This window comes from Tympanuchus pallidicinctus, unplaced genomic scaffold (genome assembly GCF_026119805.1).
Source record: "Tympanuchus pallidicinctus isolate F22 unplaced genomic scaffold, pur_lepc_1.0 scaffold55, whole genome shotgun sequence".
Lineage (NCBI taxonomy): Eukaryota > Metazoa > Chordata > Aves > Galliformes > Phasianidae > Tympanuchus > Tympanuchus pallidicinctus.
The window spans coordinates 439,551-462,969 of NW_026294775.1; the positions used below are offsets into that span (position 1 = coordinate 439,551).

Sequence of the window (23,419 nt, forward strand, 5' to 3'; positions counted from 1 at the left end):
CACAATATGACATGATCCAACTGTGAACAGAGCATATTTCTTTTCATTTTCTGGTAATTCGTTATATGGTGGGGCCTCTTTAGCACATATTACCTCTTCTCCTGATGATGTTCCAAACTTTTTACCTTCAGGCCAATCCATGATCACTTCTAAGATCCTTGGATGACCAAGATTCCTCATCCAAGCTTGTTGTGTAATCAACGCAATCCACTTACTCCAAGTGGCAACTGTAACACAATGGGTGGAGAGAACCTTTCCTTTAAATGTCCAGTTTAGCACTGCCAGTCAGGGTGCTAAAAAGAGTTGTGTTTCAGTACTAATTACTTCGGAAGCAGCTTGAACCCTCTCATATGTGGCTAATATCTCCTTTCCAGTTGAAGTATAGCTCTTTTCAGAGTCCCTTTAAACGCAACTCCAGAATCCAAGTGGTTGGCCTCAGGTCTGTCCTGAGGCTCTTTACCTCCAACTGGGGCCTCTTTCTCCAGCGGCAATGTAGAAGGCTTTTGTACCATATACCATATGTCTTGGCTCCAGGGCGACGGCACAGGCTGTGTCCTGTTTAATTTGCTCAAAAGCCTACTGCTGCTCAAGGGCCCATGTGAAATTATTATTCTTCTGCATCACCTGATGAAGATTGCTTACAATGAGGCTACAGTTTTGGAACATGCATTCTTCAAAAACCCACTACACACCGAAAGGATTATGTTTCTTACTAGTGAGCAGAGAAATAGCAGTAATTTATTGATTATATCTGTTGGCATGTGACAACATCCATCTTGGCACTTTATAGCTAGGAACTGGATTTCCTGTGCAGGCCCCTTCATTTTGTTTTGGTTAAAGGCAAAACCGATTCACGGAAGGATTTGGATAATACTCCCTCCTTTCTCTTGTATTGCCCTACACAGTAATGTCATCAATGTACTGTAGGTGCTTGGGAGCACTGTCCTGTTCCAGTGCAGTTTAGATCAACTGATGGCAAATTATTGGGCTATGTTTCCATCCTTAGAGCAAACTGTTCCAGGTATACTGAATTCTTCTCCAAGTGAAAGAAAACAGTGGCCTATATTCTGTGGCCAAAGGATTGGAGAAGAATGCATTAGCAATTTCAGCTGTAGCACACCACTTGGCTGCTTTTGACTCCAATGAATACTAGAGTTCTAGCATGTCTGATACAGCAGCACTCAGTGGGGGTGTGACTTCATTTAGGCCACAGTGGTCTACCATCAGCCTCCATTCTCCACTGGCTTTATGCACTGGCCATATTGGGCTCTCAAAAGGTGAATCAGTTTTGCTGATTAATCTCTGACTCTCTAGTTGATGAGTCAACTTATGAATGCAGAACAAGGAATCCCTGTTGGTGTGGTACTGATGTCTGTGCACCATTTTTGTAGAAATCAGTACCTGTTGCTCTTCCACTTGTAGCAACCCCACAAGAGACAGATCTTCTGACAGGCGAGGCAAAACAGACATCTGCTTAACATCGTCTGCATCTACAGTAGCTATTCCAAAGGCCCACCAATACCCCTTGGGATCCTTAAAATAGCCTCTTCTGAAGCAAATGACACCAAGTATACATGGTGCCCCTGTGCCAGTCACAGTAGGATCTTTTGCCAGTCTTGACTAGTGAGGCTTATTTCAGCCTCCAACACAGTCAGCTCTTGGGAACCCCCAGTCACCCCAGAAATACAAGTTGATCCTGCCCCTTCATGACTCAAGGGCATTAGAGTGCACTGTGCACCAGTGTCCACCACTGCTTCATATTTTTGTGGTTCTGATGTGCCAGGCCATTGAATACATGCAATCCAATATACTCTATTTTCCCTTTCCTTCCCCTGGCTTGAGGCAGAGCCCCTCTAATTGTTACCTCTGTCGTTCTTCTCTTGTGATTCATGATCAGGATTCTTACAGCTCTTGCCATGTCCCACAGCAACTGGAACAATTGCCTTCGTAGAGGAGTTCACTTTGGCAGTTGATTTGTTTTGTAATTCTTTTTCTTTTGTAGAGTAGGAGTGGGTTTTTTATGCCACTTCTTCATATCTTCTCCACGCTCACATTGGTAACTCCAGAAAGCAATACACAACGTAGTATTACTATTGTCACTTGCTCAAGCAGGAAGACATCTGTTTTTAATAGCTGAGATATTGGATGATTTAGTCAGGGAGCAAATCAGTTTGATCAGCCCTTTCAGTAGACTGTTTTGATAATCCTGATTCTCATCAGGTGTCTCTGATACCACCTCAGCTTCATCAGGTTCATCATGATTAAGCAAGGTAGACAGTTCCTCTGTCGTATCTTTATGTTTACTCTGCATTTTATTCAGTCTTACAGTTATTTTTGAAATGACTGAAATATAAGCTTGTGGAGGGGCTAAATGTTGTTCAGTGTTATGAAGTCTATTCATCAATATAAATGAAATGGGTTGTCTTCACCCTCTCTCATACATTCCTGGTGTACCAATGTACTTCTCTGGTACAGTTCTTGTGAATTTTTGCCACATACTTGGTGCACACGTGACTCTCTCAGGATCACGATCTTCGTGTGGATTGTCAGGAATGAACATGGGGTCATGTAACACTTCCACCACAGGTAATTCTCTCAAATAATAGACGTCTTTTTCCACAGTAGTCCATTTCTTTATCTTAGGCATCAGATCTTCTTTGGAGGGGGTTTTTTCCTCTAGGGCTAATAGCATTCATCTCCAGAGGGTGAATGTCCCATTCTGATATCTACAAATTCCTTTGTCAATAGCTGAGTCCTTAGCAATACTTCCCAGCTGGCAAGCTTCTCTACCATCTAGCAACACACTATTGGCCCCAGTGTCCCAACATCACAGTAACCAGGTGGGTTCATTTGGGTGCCATACAAAATCTTTTCCTGACCTTGAATTTCAGTCATTTTCAGAGGTTGGGTTCTAATAATGGTCACAGTGTCTTCCTCACCTTCTTCTTCTTTTTAGTTTTTGCTGTTGCCTTAGTTAATGTCGGTGACAGTGGTCTTGTTCAGGGCCCCTCCCCTAGATCTTCTTCCTCTTCTTTCTCCTTCTTTTCATTCTAAATGAGGTAACATCTGTTTCAATTTCTTATAGGGGCAATTGACACTGATACTAGTGCCTCCTGTGGTTGATTAGACTTCACAGTTTTTATGCTCTTTCTCTCTAGCTCAACTCATTCATAGTGGAGTCTGGAGCTTGGAAACTCTTTTGCTGAATTTGGAGATTCTCTTTCTCAATCTGGAGACTTCCTTTCTTGACCCAGAAATTCTCTTTCTCAGTTCAGACTTTCTCCTGGAAACTCTCCTTTTGGCTCAGAAACACATTTGGATTTTGTGTTGAGGGACATGGTTTAGTGAGTACTATTGGTGATAGGTGGATGGTTGGACTGGATGATCTTGAAGGTCTTTTCTAACCTTGGTGATTCTGTGATCCTGTGATTCTGTTATCCTGTGATTCTAACATCCCTGGCATAGTGTTGAATGAGGCTTGGTAGGCATAAGCCAGGCCCCAAATAATTTGCATCTCCTCAGATTTATTGAGCCACAACACGCCTGTCTTAGATACCTGCTTAGATTCTTAGGATCTTGAAGGTGTTCAGGAGTAAAATTCCATGACACCGGGGATGCCCATCTCTCTAAAGTCTATCTCAAGTCCCTCTGCACTCCCTGCCACTCAGTATTCTCTGGCTTTGGGGAAGGCTTCCTCAAATATTTCAAATAAAGATACTGAGTGAGATGACAAGGAATACATTCAGGGAGATTGACAACATTATAACTGAATGAGCATTCAAAAAACATATAAGGGATTCAAGGGACAGATTGGAAGCCTGTTTAAAAATCACATGTTCTGTAAAATCAGAAACTCCATCTGGGACAAAGCTTTCAATGCTCAAAACATACCACAGTGTATGCAGGCACCAGATAGGTGTTTCCACTGGTACTTCTAACTTTTTATATATGTATACAGCTCCATAGAGCAGAGTGGAGGACTTGATAAAGTCTAGTACATTCTAAGTGTTAAGAGGATGAACATGATGGAATGTAATCTCTTGAAGAACAGTTTTACAAGAGAAAGAAAGTACATTTTGTCTCTTAATAAAAACAAGTTGACACACTGCCAAAAACAACAACAAAAAAAATTGGTGCAGTTGGCAGTCCTCCTAGAAATCAAGGATTGTAAACAAGATAAGCTTTCTAACAATGCTTTCCGAGAGTTAGAGCTCAGAGAGTTTTGCATTAAAAGTTTGTTTTTCAAGCCAGTGCACCAAAAATGTCACAGTTAGGCCCAGTTCAGCCTTGTTCTGTGACTGAAGTGGCAAATGGACCCATGGACTCACACTCCAGGAAAGGGGAAGGGAAAAGACAGGGAGATAGGTCCAGATGAGGAAAACAGTAAAACAAGCTAAGGAAAAACTAATTTACTAAAATATGATAGTGGAATGAAAGATAATAGAATATAATACAGTGTAATTGGAATTGATGCTAATAAATCAAATAAAATGAGACTGTCCCAAACTGTAGGCCTTACTCTAATGTTGTAGGCAATACTGCCAGGGAGCACACCAAGCAAAGTGGGCAGAAAAAGAGAAACAGTCTCATGACTCCCAGTCAGTTTCATCTTTCCCTCTGAACAGAAAATGGAAATGGAATAAGGAAGTCTTCTGGGAGCTGCAGTTCATTCTTCTCTTCTGAGACCAGGTACTTGGAACTACTGATAACCCATGAACTGCAGCATTAACTCTTTAACTCGGAGTATGCTACATGATGTTATGACATAGAAGACTGATCCAAAATTATAAAACAACAACACAGCTCCAGTGAAGAAAACTGACTTTATCCCAGCCAAAACAAGAACATCACGAAGGATCAAAGTTTGCTTTGTACTTCAGCAATTGTTTAAGGCAGCTAGATTCAGCTGCTTTAAGACAGTGTTATTTTATTTGTATTTTCTCCACCTATAAAAGGGAAGAACTTTCTTGGCTCATAGCTCATAGGAAGCATACAGAGTTTACACAACCAATTAGCTGCTTTTGCAGCAATCATTTAGGAGTTCTTCATCTGAGCACCAAAGTCAACAAGGTCTTTTCTGTAAAAGGTAGACAAGGGCATGTATGTAACTGACTTAAAAATGCCCTCAGTTCAGGCAGATTCTGGGAGATAAAATACCAACAGTTAAATTTATCTGATAAATTTTCAAAATGATTTTGTCAAATACTGGAACATTGAATTGATGGCAGAATATTCCCACTGCTACAGCAGTACAAGTATGTTTTATCAGATTATTTAGGATAAAAAAATAAGAACTTTTTTTTTCCAAATGTGACTAGCACTTAAATAAAGCTTCATGGCTTACACAAAAATACAGCATTTTAAGTTTCTGTGTTATTAATTGGTTGATGATTAATTGAATCATCTATATCAAGCCTTCAATTTCTGCAAAAAGACTGATATTTAGAGTGTAAATAGGACTTATGCTAATGAATTTGAGCTATGAACTCAACTAAATTCTTCTAGAGTTACTTCTTGCACCATTTAGGGGATTCCTGCAATGAGCAAGAAGGGGATATACGTCAAAGTGTCCAGAGAGACAGGAAAGATTTTTGGTCAAAGGCGTATCAAGCACTATGACAAATTTCTTACTTACACATGCAGAAATTCCAACTACTCATGATTAAGAGCATTCTGGAAAACAAAGAAGCTTTTTTGGCCTCCAGGAATGCTCCAGAATTGGTAACGTTGCGTCTGCATGCACCATATGTATTGGGAAAAGACAGATACACAATATTCTTCCTTGTTTCAGGGTTATGGTTTATCCTTCTGGACAACTTACAAGGTTGTTCTGTTTTATGACACAGTGTTTTCCTATACATTTCTACACATTCAGATTCAGAGGCTTTTAAATATAAACAAATGAGAATTCCATGAACTTCCTTCACATTGTTCTCCAGTTGCTGAAACTTTTGTTTCTGAAGTTTAACCAAAATTTTTATAGATGGAGATAATACAGAACTGGGAGCATTCCATACAGCATTTATCCATTTAATAATTAAAGTGTCTACTAACTCATCTCTGATTCAGCAGAGATAATCCACGTTCTTCTTTTTGAGTCATAAGCTGGATAACCAATAGTGATTAAATGAAGAAAATAATAACAATAAGGAGTGCTTTTAAAATGCGTTCCAATTAAGGATTTCTTAACATAGTTTGCCTCACGGCGATGTTGTTAATCACTATCACTGATACAGAAAGCTAGTACATGCTAAAGCTACTCTAGAGCTACATGTTATTTATATCTTTGAGCATGGGAAAAAAGAAAGAACCCTTTACTGAAACATGTTCCATGTGATCTGTTAATATGATGTTCTTTCAATCCATCTTCAAGCTCCCATCTCAGAATAAACTGCTAAAGCATCAAATATAAATGTATTATTAAAAAGCTGCTATATTTCATGTATTGCCCGCAGTATGATACTGTTTCTTGGTCTGTGAATAATATGGAAGAGCCTGAGCCTTCAAACTCATTATTCTCCTTTTAGAATTACCACAGTCCTCAAAACTTCTCACACCTACAGTACCTCTCTCTTCTTGGTTGAGACAATGAGTTCAAGGAAGGATTGATCTTCAGCCCAGGAGTCAATCTCTGTGAGATCATACAGCACAGTGGTCAAGGGGCCAAAGGACCAGAGATTATGCTTTCGCCTTTGCATGAGGTATTGAAACATCTGAGGAGAAAACAAGGGAATCAAGGATTATAGAAGCCTTCCAGTAAATATTTGTTCTCATTGCAAATACACTGAAATTGTTAAAATTCTGCATTACAAAATATTTTCCTTTAACTTAGCTGTGGTTCTCACATCTCTCTCTTCTATCAGCTTAAGAATGGGAAGAGCTTTTTTCCTGATCCATCTGATTATTAGTTTGTGCTTCAAGTAAAGTATAAAGCTGCCTGCATTACAGCTGTGTAGCACAGATATTCTCCCAGACATACCAAAAGTAAGCACAGCAGTGTCTGACTGGCCTAAGAGTCCCATTTTGCTTTTGCAGCCACACACAGAGATTTCACTAAAATAAGAGGGACTGCTTGAAGTTATGTCAGATCTGAAACTGAGGAGAAAATGTTGTGTTTGTATGCTTTGGAAGCAAAGATGTAGTCATCCTTAACACTAGTCACACTGTTGAACTTGTTTGAAGTAGTCATGTCTCCATATAAAAGATTTTATGTGGATATGTTGATTAGGGAAAAAAAATCCTTTTGTATTTTTCTACAGATCATCAGAAAAGAGATATATGAAAAAGGAAATCATTTGTCCTTTGTGAATCTACAGAAGAAACACTAACCACCTCTGTCTTTTTATTAAAGCAAAGGATGAGGATTTATATTGAGATCTTGCATAAAAACAAATGTCTGCAGATATCTGGAGAACTCCTCCGTGTATCATGTTTATGGAAAACGAAATAGATAATAGAAACAACTTCAGTAAGACTTTTTAAAAAGGCTTTGGGTGGATCTTTCTGCTAATAAAATGGTTAACTGCAAAGCTTCAAAAACTGGATCAAAAGATCTATTCTTTAAGCATGAGTTTTTCTCACTAAGATAAAGAAATTTCTTAAACAGGCTTTTGGGTCTTATACGAGACTTCAACCCACTAAGAGTGTGTAGAAACTCCCTTGTTCAGAGTGATGTTATTTCAAGTTCTCTGCTTCTGAATAAAGTCTTTAATATGGAGGCAACAGTGTCACAAATAAACTTACCACAGTGTTCCCCTCAACTCCAGCCAGTTTGAATGGAGTAAGCCCCTCATTGTTAGGAATTAATTCAAGTGATCTTGGTCCCTCTTTGGTCTGGTCATAGGAAAGTATCAGGCTGTACATGCGGCAGGCATATGTCTTATTAGGCTGGAGAACTAAGATGTGGAGGATGGTGTTACCTGTTAAATAATCAGAATGGGCAAATATATAGGTTACTGCGAAAATAATGCCTTCTACTTATTTCCACGAAAACTACCACAGGTGCAAAGAGTACAATAACTCTAAAAGAGCAAATTATCATCTGCAGAATGCCATTCTTCAATATAGACACCACCATTAGCTGTGCATTTTCACCAGCAGTGAAGAAAAGCCTGTATGCCCTGCTCATAAAAATCTGCATCACAAGAGGTAACCCACTATTGCTGCTGCCACACCTATAAAACACCACCCACAACCTCACTGTGCTCACATCCACTGTTTAGTCTCCACTGTTTGGTTTAACAAGCATCAGTGAATGTCAATGGGTGTCGTCTTTTTCTTCATAGAGGAATTCAATGGCGCACCTTTCCTTCATGCGAACTTCCATGTCAGAAACCTTTTTGTCAGACTGCTCTTCTCCTGCCATCTGTCACACAGCAACAAAATATAATGGAATATTGGTAGGAAGGTTGAACTATTCCTGCCATACCACCAACATCTGCTCCTGATTTCATGGCTCAACATCATGAAGTTAGAGGCATTACTTTTGGAGCAGTCCTTACATGTTGAATAACAACTCTGTAGAAAGACTGGCAATTGCCTGATGGCATTAATAATGGCTTTCATTTTCCTCATATCCTTCATTTCAACTGTGTTTTTAGTGAGGAAAAAATACTTAAGTACACAGATCATGGAATCATACAATGACTTGGTTTGGAAGGGACTTCTAGAATCATAGATCTCCAACCCCCTGCCATGGGCAGGGTTGCTACCTACCAGATCAGGTTATCCAGGACCTCATGTAACCTGGGCTTGAATACCTCTCTGGGCAGCTTGAACCAGTCCCTCACCACCCTCTCAGTGAAAAACTTTTCACTAACTAGCATCTAACCTAAATCTCCCCTGCTCTAGTTCAAAATCATTCACCTTGTCCTATCACTAACTACTGCCGTAAAAAAGTTGATTTCCTTCCTGTTTATAATATCATTTTAAATACAGGAAGACTGCAACAATGTCTCCCCAGAGCATTCTTTTCTCCGCACTGAACAAGTTGATGGAGTCTGGTTTAAAATGTTCAATGTATGCAATTCACTAGGCACGTACCCAGGTAATCCTGAGCTCTAATGTCAGCTCCATTTTCAATGAGCAACTGTACAATCTCCTCATTTCCCACACAGGCAGCAAATGACAAAACATGTTCTCCTGCAAAGAAGGGGATGGAGGAAACAATATTAAGTCCCTAGCATGTGAGTGAGGCTGAAGTATGGTGAGGGGAAATGATCCACAAAGCTATAAAGAGAACCTGTAAAAGTAACCTATGAGATTTCTGGCCCACTACTCATCATACTCAGAAAGGACCAAAAGACTGTAGAAATTAACATTGTATTTTTTATGCAATATATAATGTTTGTATACATGCAAATATGTAAAATATTTTCAATTAATATATTTTTATTAATGTAGTATTTACAAACTTAGATGAAGCTTTACTGTGAGACAGAAGTGTGTGAATGATGACCCTCGAAGACAGAAGCCTTTGCTTATGCAGTTTAAATAGGAACTGAAACATGCTTCCCTCATCACTCTTTTGACTGCTTCTCATAGCAACAAGGAGAGAAGAAAAGAGAAGAATGTACCAAAATAGAGAAGATTCTGGGAGCTGCGCCTGAAGAAGTGCCCAGTGGCCTGTGCTGTGCAGATATTTGCCCCTCTCTTGAGCAAAGCCTTCACCAAAGTGATATTCTGGTTCACTGCTGCAATGTGGAGAGCTGTCTGCCCTGTAAAACATAGATATAAAACCTTGTCCTCTAAGAAGTTAACTTCAGGGTGATCAGCAGCCTGCAGTTCACACTCAACACATGTTAAATACCAGTTTTGGGAAATTGTAGCCATAGGACTAATACGGATTAGCTTTCAGGTTATTGCTGTGGACTAGAGACTAGTGGTCTTGTGAATTCATGAAAAAAGATTTTACAGTCTGCTAACTAAACCAGCAGGATGCAATTTCTGCATGTTGGGGTTTTTGTTCGTTTGGAGAGATTTTGCAGGTAGGGTTATTTTGGGTTATTTTGCAGGTAGGAATCAGTCTGAAAGGACTTATTGAGACATGAAGAGTGCATCAAAACCAAGTTCCCAAACTTTCTCTAATCCTTCAAACTAGATATTAGAAGTTTTAAAACCCCCTAATTACTATTTTAGTGATTTCAATACACTCTGAGATAGTTCTGGACAGTGAAACAGAATCACATAAGAAACTCTAGCTTTTTAAAAAATTGCTCTGATTCAAAACTCAGTAACAGCAATTAAGATTGTTTTTAATCCCTATTATTTGCCAGCAAAAGAATCAGTTTTTGTCTTTTCAAAGAAGATCAGGCAGGGAACTCTTCTGTCACACAATCTGGTTTGTCTATAGCAGAAAGCAAAGCTGTACACATCGTTGCCATCCCGCTGTAGTGAACAGACCCACCAGTACTTTGTGAGTTACGCATTTGCGTACTTGCACAAGCTGGTTTTAATATAAAGCCACCTTCCACAAAGGGTCAGGAGCTATTTGTATATTGCTTTTGCAGTGTAACAAAATTTAACAAAATATTGAATCAGGAACAGCATATTCCAGTTTCCTGAATAGAAACAATTACAACCTCCTCTCTCCCCTTGCAGAGAAACCTCTCCATCCCCATTCTTTGAGATGTTACCTTCATAGAGTTCTGATGTCATCCTCTCATTGACAAGCTCTGGAGCTGCTTCCATCAGAGCCAGTGCAGCCTCCACATTATCATACAAGGCAGCTACATGGAGGGCAGTCTCCCCTACTGCACCTAGAAACAGTAAAGTAAGCACGTGAGTCATCTAGACATTCAGCAATACAGAATGAAAGCAGACATAGATTTATTGGGGTGGAGGGTTATGGGTATTCCCAATCTTCCTTTGAGTGTTGCCAGGTGCCACTTTGTCATACAATGTGGTGACAGTCACTCCACCAAAACCCAAATGCTGAACAGAAACTTCAGGTGTTTGTGAGTGCCATGAACTGAAATGAGTACATAGCCCTTCCACTGCCCATCTGCCTCTGTAAAACACATCCTTCAGTCCCTCTGTAAAAATAGCCTCTTCAAGTTGTAAAACTCCAATCATTACCAACTGTTTATGACTTGAGTTAGAGAACTCATTTTATTGCAAAGCTGCTGACATAGATTTAAGTCATTTGATTCTGCCAGTGAGAACGTTGCAGTAAACTAGCTTACATACTACTATGCTCATTGTTTCAGGTTCTTGCTTTTCCCCAAAAAACAATTCAGAGAAAATAATGAGTTACCTCTCTGATAAATATCACATGTTTCATCAGTGAGAAGTTTCATAATGACTGGGATGTTGTTCTCCTTGGCAGCCTGAAGGAGTGGGGACTCACAGATCCTGCAGTGAAGTAAAAGTGGCTTCTAAGGAAGGCAGACAAATATATGGCACCTCTTTCCAGAATATTTATTGAGACAATATGAATGATCAGTTTTTTCCTTAAAGACTAGTAATGCATATTTATCAGCTGAGGTGTTTTTGAAGGAAAGGAAGGAGAGGGGAGGGGAGAGGAGAGAAGGAAAGGGGAGGGGAGATGTTTATACATATGTGTGTGGTTTATATATAGTCTATATTTTGAGGCTCAGAAGGCAGAAAATGATGAATCAATGAGTCATGTGATATCCTTCCTGCAGTAAGCTAGTTATCTCAGGAGCTGGGGGGGGGGGGGGGGGGGGAGAGGGAGAAGTGTTTTTTTTATATACAATTAAAAACATTTTTAAAAAATGCTGCATTCAAATGGATGGAAAAGATATAAACAAGAATTCACTGTTATGTCTTAACAAGGCTTCATATGGTGTAGCTTAACTATGCTATTTTTATCTCCGATGCTGAGAAAATTGAGGAAACTAATGAGAGCTGAAATATATTCCAGTTCTAGGAAAGAGCATGCCATCAGACAAGTTTCAGACCAAATAATTCACTTATATTTGGAGAATACCCATGGTTCTTCCACCAGACTCTAGGTTATTTTAGTAGACCCTTTGGATTTGATTAAGAATTTGCAAGCACAGTCACCACACTTCACCCCAGAAAGGCCTGCTGACACGAACAGCAGATTGAGAGAGATGATCCTTCTCTATTCCACACCGGTGAGGCAATATCTGGAGTCCTGTGCCCAGTTTTGGTCTCCTCATTAAGGAAAACATTCTAGAGTGAGTTCAGAAAAGGATAATGAAGATGATTAAGGGACTGAAGCATCTTTCGTATGAGGAACGACTCAGAGAGCTGGAACTGTTTAGAGCAGAGGAGGGTCAAGAGAAATATCATCAAAATATGCAAATATCTCAATGCAGAGTACAAAGAGGATGGAGCCAGGCTGTTTTCGGTGGTATCAGTGACAGGACAAGAGACAATGGGCACAAACTGAAACACAGAAGGCTTTGTTTGTACATCAGGAAGTACTTCTTTACTGTGAGTAAAGAAACAGAGTGCTGGCATAGATGGTCAACAGAGATTGTGAAATCTCCATCCTTGGTGATAATTAAAAGTTATCTGGAAATGGTCCTGAGCAACCTGCTGTAACTGACCCTGCTTGAGCAAGGGTACTGGAACCAAGTGACCTCCATAGGTCCCTTCCAACCTCAAATTTTCTTTGAGTTTATTGTATCCTAGACAGTAGTTCTGATCATAGAATAATTGGCTCTTGTAATTCAGTGTGGTCCTTGCAGTATTGAAGACTTCTTCAGCTTCTGTCTGACATGACAGTTTCTATAAGCTACCTATCTTCAATTGCTGGTAAAAACAGCAAAACATTAATCGTTTAAATTTAAAACCACATCTGCAGGGACTGCTCCAAAAGTAATGCTACCTATGATTCTACAATTCTATTTTATCATGTTGGCCCATGAAATCAGAGGCAGATATTGGTGGCATGGCAGAAAAGGTTGAACATTCCTACCAGTGTTCCATTACATTTTGTTGCTGTGCGACAGATGGCAGCAGAGGAGTAGTGACAAGAAAGTGTCTGACATGGAAGAGCGAAGGCGTGCCACTGAATTCCTCCATGAAGAAAAAGATTGTACCCATTGACATTCATTGATGCTTACTAAACCAAACAGTGGAGACCAGACAGTGAATGTGAGCCCAGTGAGGTGACATTCCAGTAGCGGTGACAGTATCAGTGGGTCACCTCTGCGGGTGCAGATTTTTATGAGAGTGGCAAGCAGGCTCTTGTTCATTGCTGGCAAAAATGTATAGCTAATGGTGGTGACTCTTGTAAGACAGCATTTTGTAGCTGAAAATTTGCTTTATCAAATAATGTTATTGTGCTATTTGTATCTGTGGTAGTTTTCACAAAAATAAATATGAAGCATTGTTTTCAGAGTGATCCGCGTATATTTCTTGCTTTAAATTGCTCTTTTAAATGCAACGCTATAGAATCTTGAGGAAAAAAAAAGAAAAAAGAAAAAAGAAAAAAGAAAGAGAAAAATACCTTTTACATGCAGTTATACCTGAATTTAATCCAGGTGAAATGTGTGAGCTCTGCATAGTTTTACACCAGAAGGATAATGATACATCTGGGAAAACTTTAGGGGAAAAAGCAAAACAACCATCCACACAGGCTACATAGAATAAAAGCGTAAATGAATGTTATATTTGTCATCCAGGAAAAGGAATATTTCGTATTACCAACAGCACCCCCTTGTCTAAGTCAGTAGGAATTGGCCTAGAAAAACTCTAAAGAACAGGAATTAATGATATAAAGAACCAAACTGAACAAATCAAGGAGCCATTCTGACGCATTTTTTGCATCCTTCAAACTCTTGGCCTTGCTGCTCTGAGAAATATTTCTTTTCATCTGGCAGTTGCAGCAGTTGTTAATTACATGACTTAATTGAATACTGCATCCAGGATCAGACAAACAAGGATAAAATAAAGAGGCACTCTGAGCAAATGTTCTAATATTCATCATCAGTAAAGCAAGCTTGCCACCTCTACTAGTATTTTGGCTGACTAGTTTTCCTAGAGAATGTAATTTTCTCAGACAGAAAGTGGGAAAGAGGCAGGATTTCAATAGCATAAACACTGCTGCAATTAATTTGTTTATGTTTTACTGGGTAGGCTTTTATCCCTTCAGTGACCTCAGAGAGGAGAAGGATTGGGCAAGAGATAATGTGGGAGAATACAAACACAATACCATTCTCAAAAAAACTCTCCAAAGTTCATGTGAATGACTAATTAAATTAGAAGCCTGCTAATTAGACACCTAACAAATACTGTACTCAGCATGCAGAAACTGAGGGCAAAATTGTCAAACAAATGTAATCACTGTAGAGATTACTTGTCTCAGAGAGTTGGAGATTCCAAGACAAATAGCAAGCTGCTGAAGAACACAGACTTGTTGGCAAATATCACAGCAAATTTCCCCTTATGCCCCAAAGACCCATGACTTAGATGTTTATACCATATACTTATACGCTCATTTAATTTTCTGGCCCCTAATTGAGGAAACTTCTTATTCTCATTTAAAACATACCATTGAGTCAACTCCTTTTTAATACATTACCACAATGTGCTGAGTATATAAATGTTGAGTACCTGACAAATTCGCTAATATATAAAAAAGTCACACGAATCTAGAACCTTCAAAGTTATGCACATCCATTTTCTTTATGCCACTAAGCATAGCGTGAATTATTACACGTTACAACTCTCTGTTGTGTTTCAAAGCAGCAGCAACATAAACTGTTAGCAGTTTCTTAATGGAGATTGCTACAGCACATGCTTAGTTTCCATAAAGTACCATTACATCACTGGGCAGAGAAGGTGTATTTCAGAGAATGATTCAGCAAAGAGACATATTCAGATGCCCTGAGAAGATCATTCAGAACACTCAAATTAAGCTGCTGTTCTAAATTATTGTCTTCTTCAATTACAAGATCAACTGACACCAAGCTCCTAATCTACCCATCTACCCTAGGTATGTAACACTAAGCAGTGCTGATGTTGTCTTATACTGTTCAGAATAAGCACAGCTACATATCTAAACAGTAAGTACTTCTGATAGGCAGCACTGGAACAGGTTGTCCAGAGAAGTTGTGGGTGGATGCCCCATCCATGGAGGTGATGAAGGTCAGGCAGAATGGAGCTTTGAGCAACTTAATATAGTGAAAGATATCCAGGCCCATGGAGGTGTGGGAGAGGAAAAAGAGTGAGTGAAACTAGATGATGTTTAAAGGTCCTTTCCAACCCAAATCGATTTATGATTACTGTAATTCAATTTTCTTTATAGATGATTCCATTATTTGCGCAGGAAGCTGTAAGTTGTTTTTCAATACAGGTAAGGATGAAATCAGAAACACCCAAAAATCCATTGTGAAACAAATGCAAGGTAGAATGTAGGTCAGATGCTGACTGAGAGAGTCATGTAAAACAGTTTGAAACAAGATTAAGGATTTCACAAACACTCACTGCTGGTAACATGTGTACTTTTGGATTTAGGCCTTCCTAATCACTTCTTTTGGAGTCCATCCTGCTCATTGAATTTAAGAAAATATAAAGAATGCAAGAAGAATTCCATAAATCTTAACCCTGTTACAAAAACAGGAATTATGATTAACAGGGTTCTTCAAGGCACATTAGGTACGAGCAGAATGATCTGAGACATCCAGCATGGCTTTACCGAGGGAAGGTCATGCCTGATCAATGTGGTGACCTTCTACAATAGAGCAACAACATTGATGGACAAAGGGAATGCAACTGATGTCATGTACCTAGATTTGTGCACGCATCTGACATGGTTGCCCAACACATCCTTATCTCTAAATTGGAGAGATACAGATTTGAAGGAAGGACTAATCAGTGGATAAGGAATAGGATGGAAGGCCATAGATAGAGTTGTGTTGAATGGCAATATGTCCAGGTGGAGGCCAGTGACAAGCGGTGTCCCGCAGGGCTCTGTCTATGGACTGGTGCTCTTCTCCAGTGACATCAGTGATGGGCTTGACTGCTCCCTCAGCAAGTTTAGCGATGACACCAAGCTGAGTGGTGGGTTTGATACATTAGAAGAAAGTGACACCATCCAGAGGGACCTCAACAAACTCAAAACATGGGGCCCATGTGAATCTAATAAGATTCAACATAGCAAATTGCAAAGTTTTGCACTTTGGTCAGAGTAACCCCAAATACATATACAACTGGGAGAAGAACTCCTTGAGGGTAGCCCTGCAGAGAAGGACCTGGGGGTCTGGGGGAAGGAAAACTGGACATGAGCCAGCAGAGTGCTCTTGCAGCTCAGAAGGCCATCTCCATCAGAAGAGGGGTGGCCAGCAGGGATAGTCTGTCCCTCTCTACTCTGCCCTCGTGAAGACTCCATCTGGATGGAGCACATCCAGGTCTGGGTCCCCCAAGACAGGAAGGATGTGGAGCTGTTGGAGAGGGTCCAGAGGAGGGCCACTAAGATTATCAGAAGTCTGGAGCACCTCCCCTGCAAAGACAGGCTTAGGGAGCTGGGCTTGTTGAGCCTGGAGAAGAGAAGGCTGCAAGGACACCTCATTGCAGCCTTCCAATACTTAAAAGGGGATTATAAACAGCAGGAGAATCAACTTTTTACAACGGTAGATAGTGATAGGACAAGGGGGAATGGTTTTAAGCTCAAGGAGGGAGGGTTTAGATTGGATGTCAGGGGGAAGTTCTTCACAGAGAGAGAGACGAGGTGCTGGGACAGGCTGCCCAGAGAGGCTGTGGATGCTCCATCCCTGGAGATGTTCAAGACCAGGCTGGATGTGACCCTGGGCAGCCTGATCTAGTACCAGACCTGGGGGTTGGTGGCCCTGCCTGTGTCAGGCAGGTTGGAACTTGATGATCCTTGGGCCCCTTTCAAATCAAGCCATTCTATGATTCAAATTCAATTGAATTATTAATTAAAAAATATATTATTTTAAACACAAATTCATCCTGCATCAAAACTTCCAAATCTTTTCAATAAAGTGCTTTCATTGTTGTTGTTTTATTCCAAGTTCAGTTCCTCACCCTAATATCTAATTGGTTTTCTCTAACAATCTTCTGTTTTTCCTTCTTGCAAAACGTAATTTTTTTTATGTTGACCTCTTCATTAGGAAACTTGTGCACAAGTACCTTCCAAAATCTGTGAGGCTAAGCCACGTCTTGGGCAGCGGAGTCAGATGTGTGTTTATCTGTGTGTTGAGAATTCTGGAGGACCTTTACACCTGAGATTATTAGGTTTTGCTTTCTGTTATTGGACTGAAAATTTCCATTATGATGAAATCATAATAGCATAAGAATAAAATGACTAAAAATGCTGCCAGTGATCCCTTTGTCTTTATTTTACACGTTACAGCAGAGTTTTTAAAGTCTATTCTTTCCACCTTGACTGCTCGTGAGAACCATTACTAAGAAGTATTACTGATGGAACTGGGAACTGGCATCTTAATTTCACTGTCATCTTTGGAAGCAAAGGAACCAATTAATATTAATAGGCACTGTGGATTTCAAGATAAGAGTGGTACACTAATTTGTGCACAGAAAATTCAGTAACATTATTTAGACGAAAGAAAAGCAAAACTATGATAACATATCTCATTCACTGTCTGCTTGGGAAAGATTTGCCAACAAGGCAAAGGCTTTCTGTGTCCAGGTACAACTTAAGCATCCCAGTTCAATAACATTACTACATTATTACAATAAACTAAGCTAACTTTTGTTTATGCTTGTTTCCACAAAAAAAAAAAAAAAAAAAAAAAAAAAAAAAAAAAAAAAAGTAGGCAAAGCAGTTCACTAATGTCTGTGAGACAGAAGAGTGACAAAAAGTTAAGGCAACAAAAGAGATTACAAGGTTTCCACCGCAGCACAGCTGGAGCCACTTCTGCCAGCCATAAGAAGATTGCTCTCCCCAAGGTATGTAAACTGTTCCAAGTACCTCTAATGCATTATTTCTTAAAATGCAGATACCTCCATTTAATTTATGTGCAAAAGGGCTTCAATATTTGTGTTGAAATGTACCACATAGATTAAACCTTTATTGTTATTAGAATAATGAAGTCTCATAGCATCCCAGGAAAGTCAGCTGATACCACCAACTTCTGAGAAGCAGCTGTGAAATGGAAGAGACATATAGATAACTTATCAACCCAAGTTATAAAGGCAGGCAGTAGCAGAAAGAAAAATAAAGCTTAACAATATGGATTCATGCAGTCAATTGCTTTAGTTTACTCCTTGATTATTTTTAATGAACAGTGTAATTCACATATGGTGGAGTTTCTAAAATTACATGCTAGGGAGATTCTGTTTCCTTGAAACTTTTAACCCTAAAAGCCAGATAAGAACAAACAAAACAATCATGACTACCACCACCAAGAACCAACAACAACAACAAAACCAACAAACCAATGACTCTTAGCACTTCTGGAAGATCTATTGGCTGTGACAGGCATCTGATTCTTCTTCACCCTTATCAGCCCTGCATTTTCATAAATATTTATTACTTATTAAAACCTGGTTATGAACTGTGATTTTTTTTTTTTTTTAATGTTCATATGCTCCAGGCTATGTTTAATTCCAAAGATAATTCTAGAAAGCTCCTATGAGTAGTGACCTCTGTCACCAGAACTTTACACAGAGCTATGAGTTAAGTAAGAAGATTCTTGAACAGGAAGAAACCAGCAGAGTAAGGCTAAGTAAACTCTCAGTCCTCTCTGACATAAGAAGATTGTATCACATTTCCTAAACTTGGATGTCACTTTGGGGAATGTTACACAGTGCAGGATTGAGCCAAATAAATACCTTACTATGGATAAAGCTGAGATCAAATGCCAACAAGATGCAACCAATACACATGATGAATAAATGGCAACAACAGTGAATGTGAGAATTACCCAGCTAGCTTCCAGGCCTTATCATCATCAGTTGTGGTTCAGAAAACAAACAAACAAACAAACAAACAAACTATCATTCTAGCACAGAGTCATGACACACAAAATCATGAAAGCAGAGCCCAGTAGATAAATAGTAACATATTTACCACTGACTTTCAGTATTAAGAAAGGTTGAGGTAGCTGGACTTGACAGGGAAGGCTTGTGAGGCATTCTGACAGTAGCCTATGAGAAGAAGAGTGAAAAAATAGGAAGGGACCATATGTTGGCCCCTTGGTAATAGCAAATTACCAATAAGGCAAAACAAGGAGCTACAACACCAAGTGATGGATTCAAAAGTTCAGGCTGAATATTAGTGGGGGAAAAAAAACAAAAACAAAAACAACCTTTATCAGCAAAACACCATAACACTGTAACAGACTCCTAAAGAGGTAGTAGAATCTCTCTCTTAGGAGGCTTTCAAGACTCAATTACACAGAGCCAAAGCAGTATGATTTAGAGTTGGCAACAGCTCAGCTTTGAGCTAGTGATAAAGCTCCAGAGTTTTCTCCCACATCTATATGATTTAAAATTGGGTAGATGATGTTACAACTGTAAAAATATTAATGTTTTCAGACTTCCAGCTTACATGTGTTCAGTTGGAGATAACAGAATCTACTGAGAACTTATTTTTCAGTTACTTATGTTTTTCATCCACGTACACAAATGTAAACAATTCAGAGTTCTATAGACACACAATTGTTGCTACCATCCTTTCTATTTTAAGTGTATTTAAGTTTCACTTCTTTGAAATAAAATAATACAGACTTTTTGTTTTTCAGTGAGGAGTTAAATGATTATTTTGAAGTTCTTTCCCTAAATACAGATAAAGACATTTGTTCATATTCAGGTTATTCCTGCACATGTCTGGGTGTATTTGTATATTTGTCCCATCTAGGCACATTTTTCTCCTCAGAGATGCTTGGAGTTTTATAAGGAAATTTAGAAAAAAAGGAGTGGAGGACCAGAAGCAATTTTTTACTGGACTAATGCAGTTTCTGTGCGTGCAGAAACGAGAAAAATGAAAACAGATTCAGCTGGATTTCTATGAATACTCCTGCATCACAGTGTGTGGAAGGAGAAACACAATGGAACAGTAGCAAAGAGCCTTGATCCAGTATGACACACAAAAACACAAGCAATCTTCTTGATAACATGAGGTCTAGGAGGATTCATTCTTTGAATTATAGATAATTGCATCTGATCCAAGGGGGTTAGAAATGGCAGTCAAACTGACAAAGCAAATGATCATCAGATTGTAGAATGTTAAGCTCATTCTATCTTATAATAAGAGCAACCTTCAGAGAAATAAAAGAAAAACAGAATCCCTTTAAATAGCCATCATTTCAAATACAAGTGACTGCAGTTTAAGTGCCACATACATTTCTAATGACAGCAAAACAAAACCCAACTCATGCACTTCCTTGTGAACTTCACTAATAAAGCAGGAAAGAAAAAAAGCACACATTAATTTGTGACTGAAGTCCTGCACTGAGAGTAATTCAATTGAGATTTAGTAAATGCATATGTGAAAGCAGATAACACTGGAACTCCAGAAACATTCCAGCTTGAAAGAGGTTGCCTGACAGAGAACAGTGTTCTAAAGTCTTTTCAAAGCTTGTTTGCTGGCAGAACAGCCTAAGGGAAGGGAGTGAGAGTGAGCTACAAGGAGAGAGCAGCAGAAGCAAGGGTAGACAAGAAAGAGCACCATACCTTTTCTGCTGGAGTAAGTAGATTTCATCCAGATGTTTATCCCAGGACTTTTTGCCTTGCAACTTCTGGCTTAGTCCATTCCAGATCCGGAAATAGAAGGGTTTGCTATCACCAAATAAAGGTACCCCCATTGGAAGTCCCTTTATCTTTCTTTCCTAGTTGTCTGAAAGTCAGTAATCCTCACTATGGGGGGAAAAAAAAAAAAAAAAAAAGAAGAAAAAAGAAAAAGAAAAAAAAAATATATGCCAGGGAAGTCTTATTACAAAGCACCACTCCTCTGTCTCCTGATGTGTTACTTACAGAGGACACTGTCCTTCAGCTGCATCAGCTGATGAAAGTACATGTAAAAACACAAAATACAATCACTTCTCTCTAGGAGACCTCATACCTCAGCCCTCCTCAAGTACTTAGTTTCCAAAATAAGCCCAACCCAAAGGTGTGCCTGATTTAGAAATAGCTCACTAGTAGGGTACCCCTCACAAAGACCCTGTACAGCACTGAGGAAGTCAGTGCAGCACCGAATTCTGAGGCTTCTAGCATTTCTTTTCTAAGCCTGGAATATAGAAGTAATACTCCTCCTTATGTATCTCTAAATTCCTCTGGGGAGCAACATACATCCAATATCGAAACAGACAGCTAAACGAGCCAGGAAAAACACCTCCTTCCCGAGTGAACATGTGGAAACGTGCCCTGTGCTCAGGTAAGGCAGTATGGAGGAGGACACACCTCCCACTCCAACTATCTGCAAATTCCACTAAAGACACAGTCATTATAGACTCCACCTTCTCTGTGTCAAACAAAGTCATGTCACTTTATGAGCTGGAAGAAGAGTTTCTGTAAATTAGTATATGAAGTTTGGATATTTCATTTTCCTTTTAATTTTCTACAGTCTCTCATTGTTTTTCCACACTTATCAGAGAATTAACAGAATAATCTCCTCAAACCTATCAGTTTATGTAGAGGTTATTAAAGCTTAGCAAACCAGTATTTACATCCAAATGTGGGCAAACTCATTATGTATCTTGTTTATGGAAACAGAAGTCACCACAAAGAAGAAGAACAATGCTTCAAGGCAAACCTGAGGAATTGCATCCTAAAGAGTTAGATTCACTGAAGGATCCAATTTTTGGAGGAGGTGTTAGGTTAAACTGTCATAATGGGAAGAATGATTTTCTTGCTACATTGAGGGATAAAGGCAGCCAGGTGTTATGAGCAAAATGTGGTTTTCTTGAACAGTATCAGTAATATACAGTAATATACCTCATATTCTTGCGGGTGGGAGCAGCTTCATTCAAAGTTGAGTAAGATATTTAGATCTTGAATATTGTTAGATCTTGAATATACAGTTAAGTGCTGTGATAGACAAACACAGTCTCTATTTTCCTGGGCAGCCAGTGCTATTCAAACAACTGCACGCCAATACCTAAGATGGACTCCCTAAATTGTCACACAGCAGGGGGAGGAAGGAGGGCTCGTTACAGCTCTCGTTCTTCAGACTGCTGTAAATCTGGCTCCTTTACCTATAAACATGAATACAAAATCTTAACACTGCAAAATAATGTTTTTATAATTCATGTGGAATTAATTTGCAAAGGTAATAGAATGCATGTGATTTTTCACATACATTGCACCTGGTTTTAGCTCTTGATACCCATTTCCACTGCTTCTGAGTCACACTGTTACCCTGTATCCTAGCTCTAATTCTCAAGGCCTTCCTTTGCCTCACGACATATTCTAGTTCTACATTTCTCCTAGTGTTCCTTTTTCTGGTCTTTTACAATTGCAAATTGTTTATCCTGGATGTCAGTCATGCCCCTTCTTAGTGTCTTGACTTCTCTTAATTCTGACTTGGATTGTTTCTGACTAATAATTTCTGAGTTTTGGAATGCCTCAATTTCATCTCCTCATGCACAGTTTTTCTCTTGTATCCATGGCCATGAGTAGCAAAGTAAGCATGAAAAAAAATGCAAAGCACAATTTGATTAAATATGTTAGACACAGCAGTGTCTAACAAAAACAACAACGACAACAAAATAGGAACAAAATTGTGATAAAATAATGCTAAAACCATCATGTGGTTTTATTTGGGGGATGTATTAGTATTACATATGGCATGGTTGGCATGAGTTGCTCTTTCTAGAGCCACAGAAATAGTTTAGGTAAGCCAATACATGCAAATACTTTACCCACAACCAGGAAATTCACATTTTCAAATACTGCTATAATATAAGGAAACAAGACACTCCACTTTGACCAGTGAGGTTTGTCATCTTGCCAGAAGGACTACCTTGCATTTCTTTTTTCTTATTCCTTTAAGGTCATCCTAGATTTTAAAAAACATAACACATATGGCACTTTGTAGCCAAATCTGAATGAACTGATTTTTGGTGACCATAGATCTAAAGTTAGCCTTTTCTAGCAGCATGCCCAAAAAGACTACAGGAATAATTTCTACATAGTCTTTGGTTTTAGTTCTGTTCTGCCCACATTTTCTGTTCCCTCTTTGTTTCAAATATAAATCAAAGTGGCTATTATCTGACCTATTATAAAGTAATTTCAGCACTAATATAGAGATAGACATGATTTGCACAGTACACGGCATGGATTCCTTTCCTTCAGAATGACCCTGACCTTCACATTCCATGTTTATGCAAAACTGCTGTTAACTTTCCTGGAAGTTTTGAGTACCAAAGGTATGTAGGATTTAATCCAATGTGCTTACCTGGTGACGAATCAGGACGTAAGCACGCATTCTTTTTTTTCTCTAATTCTCACTTATAGTTGCCTTAGAGAGGGAAAATTACAAGAGCGGGATGACATTTTG

The 23,419-nt window shown here is 39.2% G+C and overlaps 1 protein-coding gene across 6 annotated transcripts in view; it reads right to left on the minus strand.

The window, feature by feature from the left end:
• Window positions 1-21,319, minus strand: part of LOC128091927 (transient receptor potential cation channel subfamily V member 6-like) — a 35,053-nt gene extending 13,734 nt beyond the window's left edge. For 2 of the 6 annotated variants that reach the window (XM_052705346.1, XM_052705351.1), the window contains exons 1-7: window positions 20,596-21,312; window positions 11,255-11,352; window positions 10,635-10,757; window positions 9,576-9,716; window positions 9,043-9,141; window positions 7,744-7,919; window positions 6,567-6,713 (exon numbers count right to left, since the gene is read on the minus strand). In XM_052705346.1, coding sequence (XP_052561306.1) covers window positions 6,567-6,713; window positions 7,744-7,919; window positions 9,043-9,141; window positions 9,576-9,716; window positions 10,635-10,757; window positions 11,255-11,352; window positions 20,596-20,726 — 915 coding nt within the window. In that variant the 5' untranslated portion in view covers window positions 20,727-21,312. Of the gene's footprint in view, window positions 1-6,566; window positions 6,714-7,743; window positions 7,920-9,042; window positions 9,142-9,575; window positions 9,717-10,634; window positions 10,758-11,254; window positions 11,353-20,595 lie in introns of all 6 variants that reach the window. The other 4 variants (XM_052705347.1, XM_052705348.1, XM_052705349.1 and 1 more) reach the window with 4 other exon arrangements.
• Between the last annotated feature and the right edge of the window lie 2,100 nt (window positions 21,320-23,419).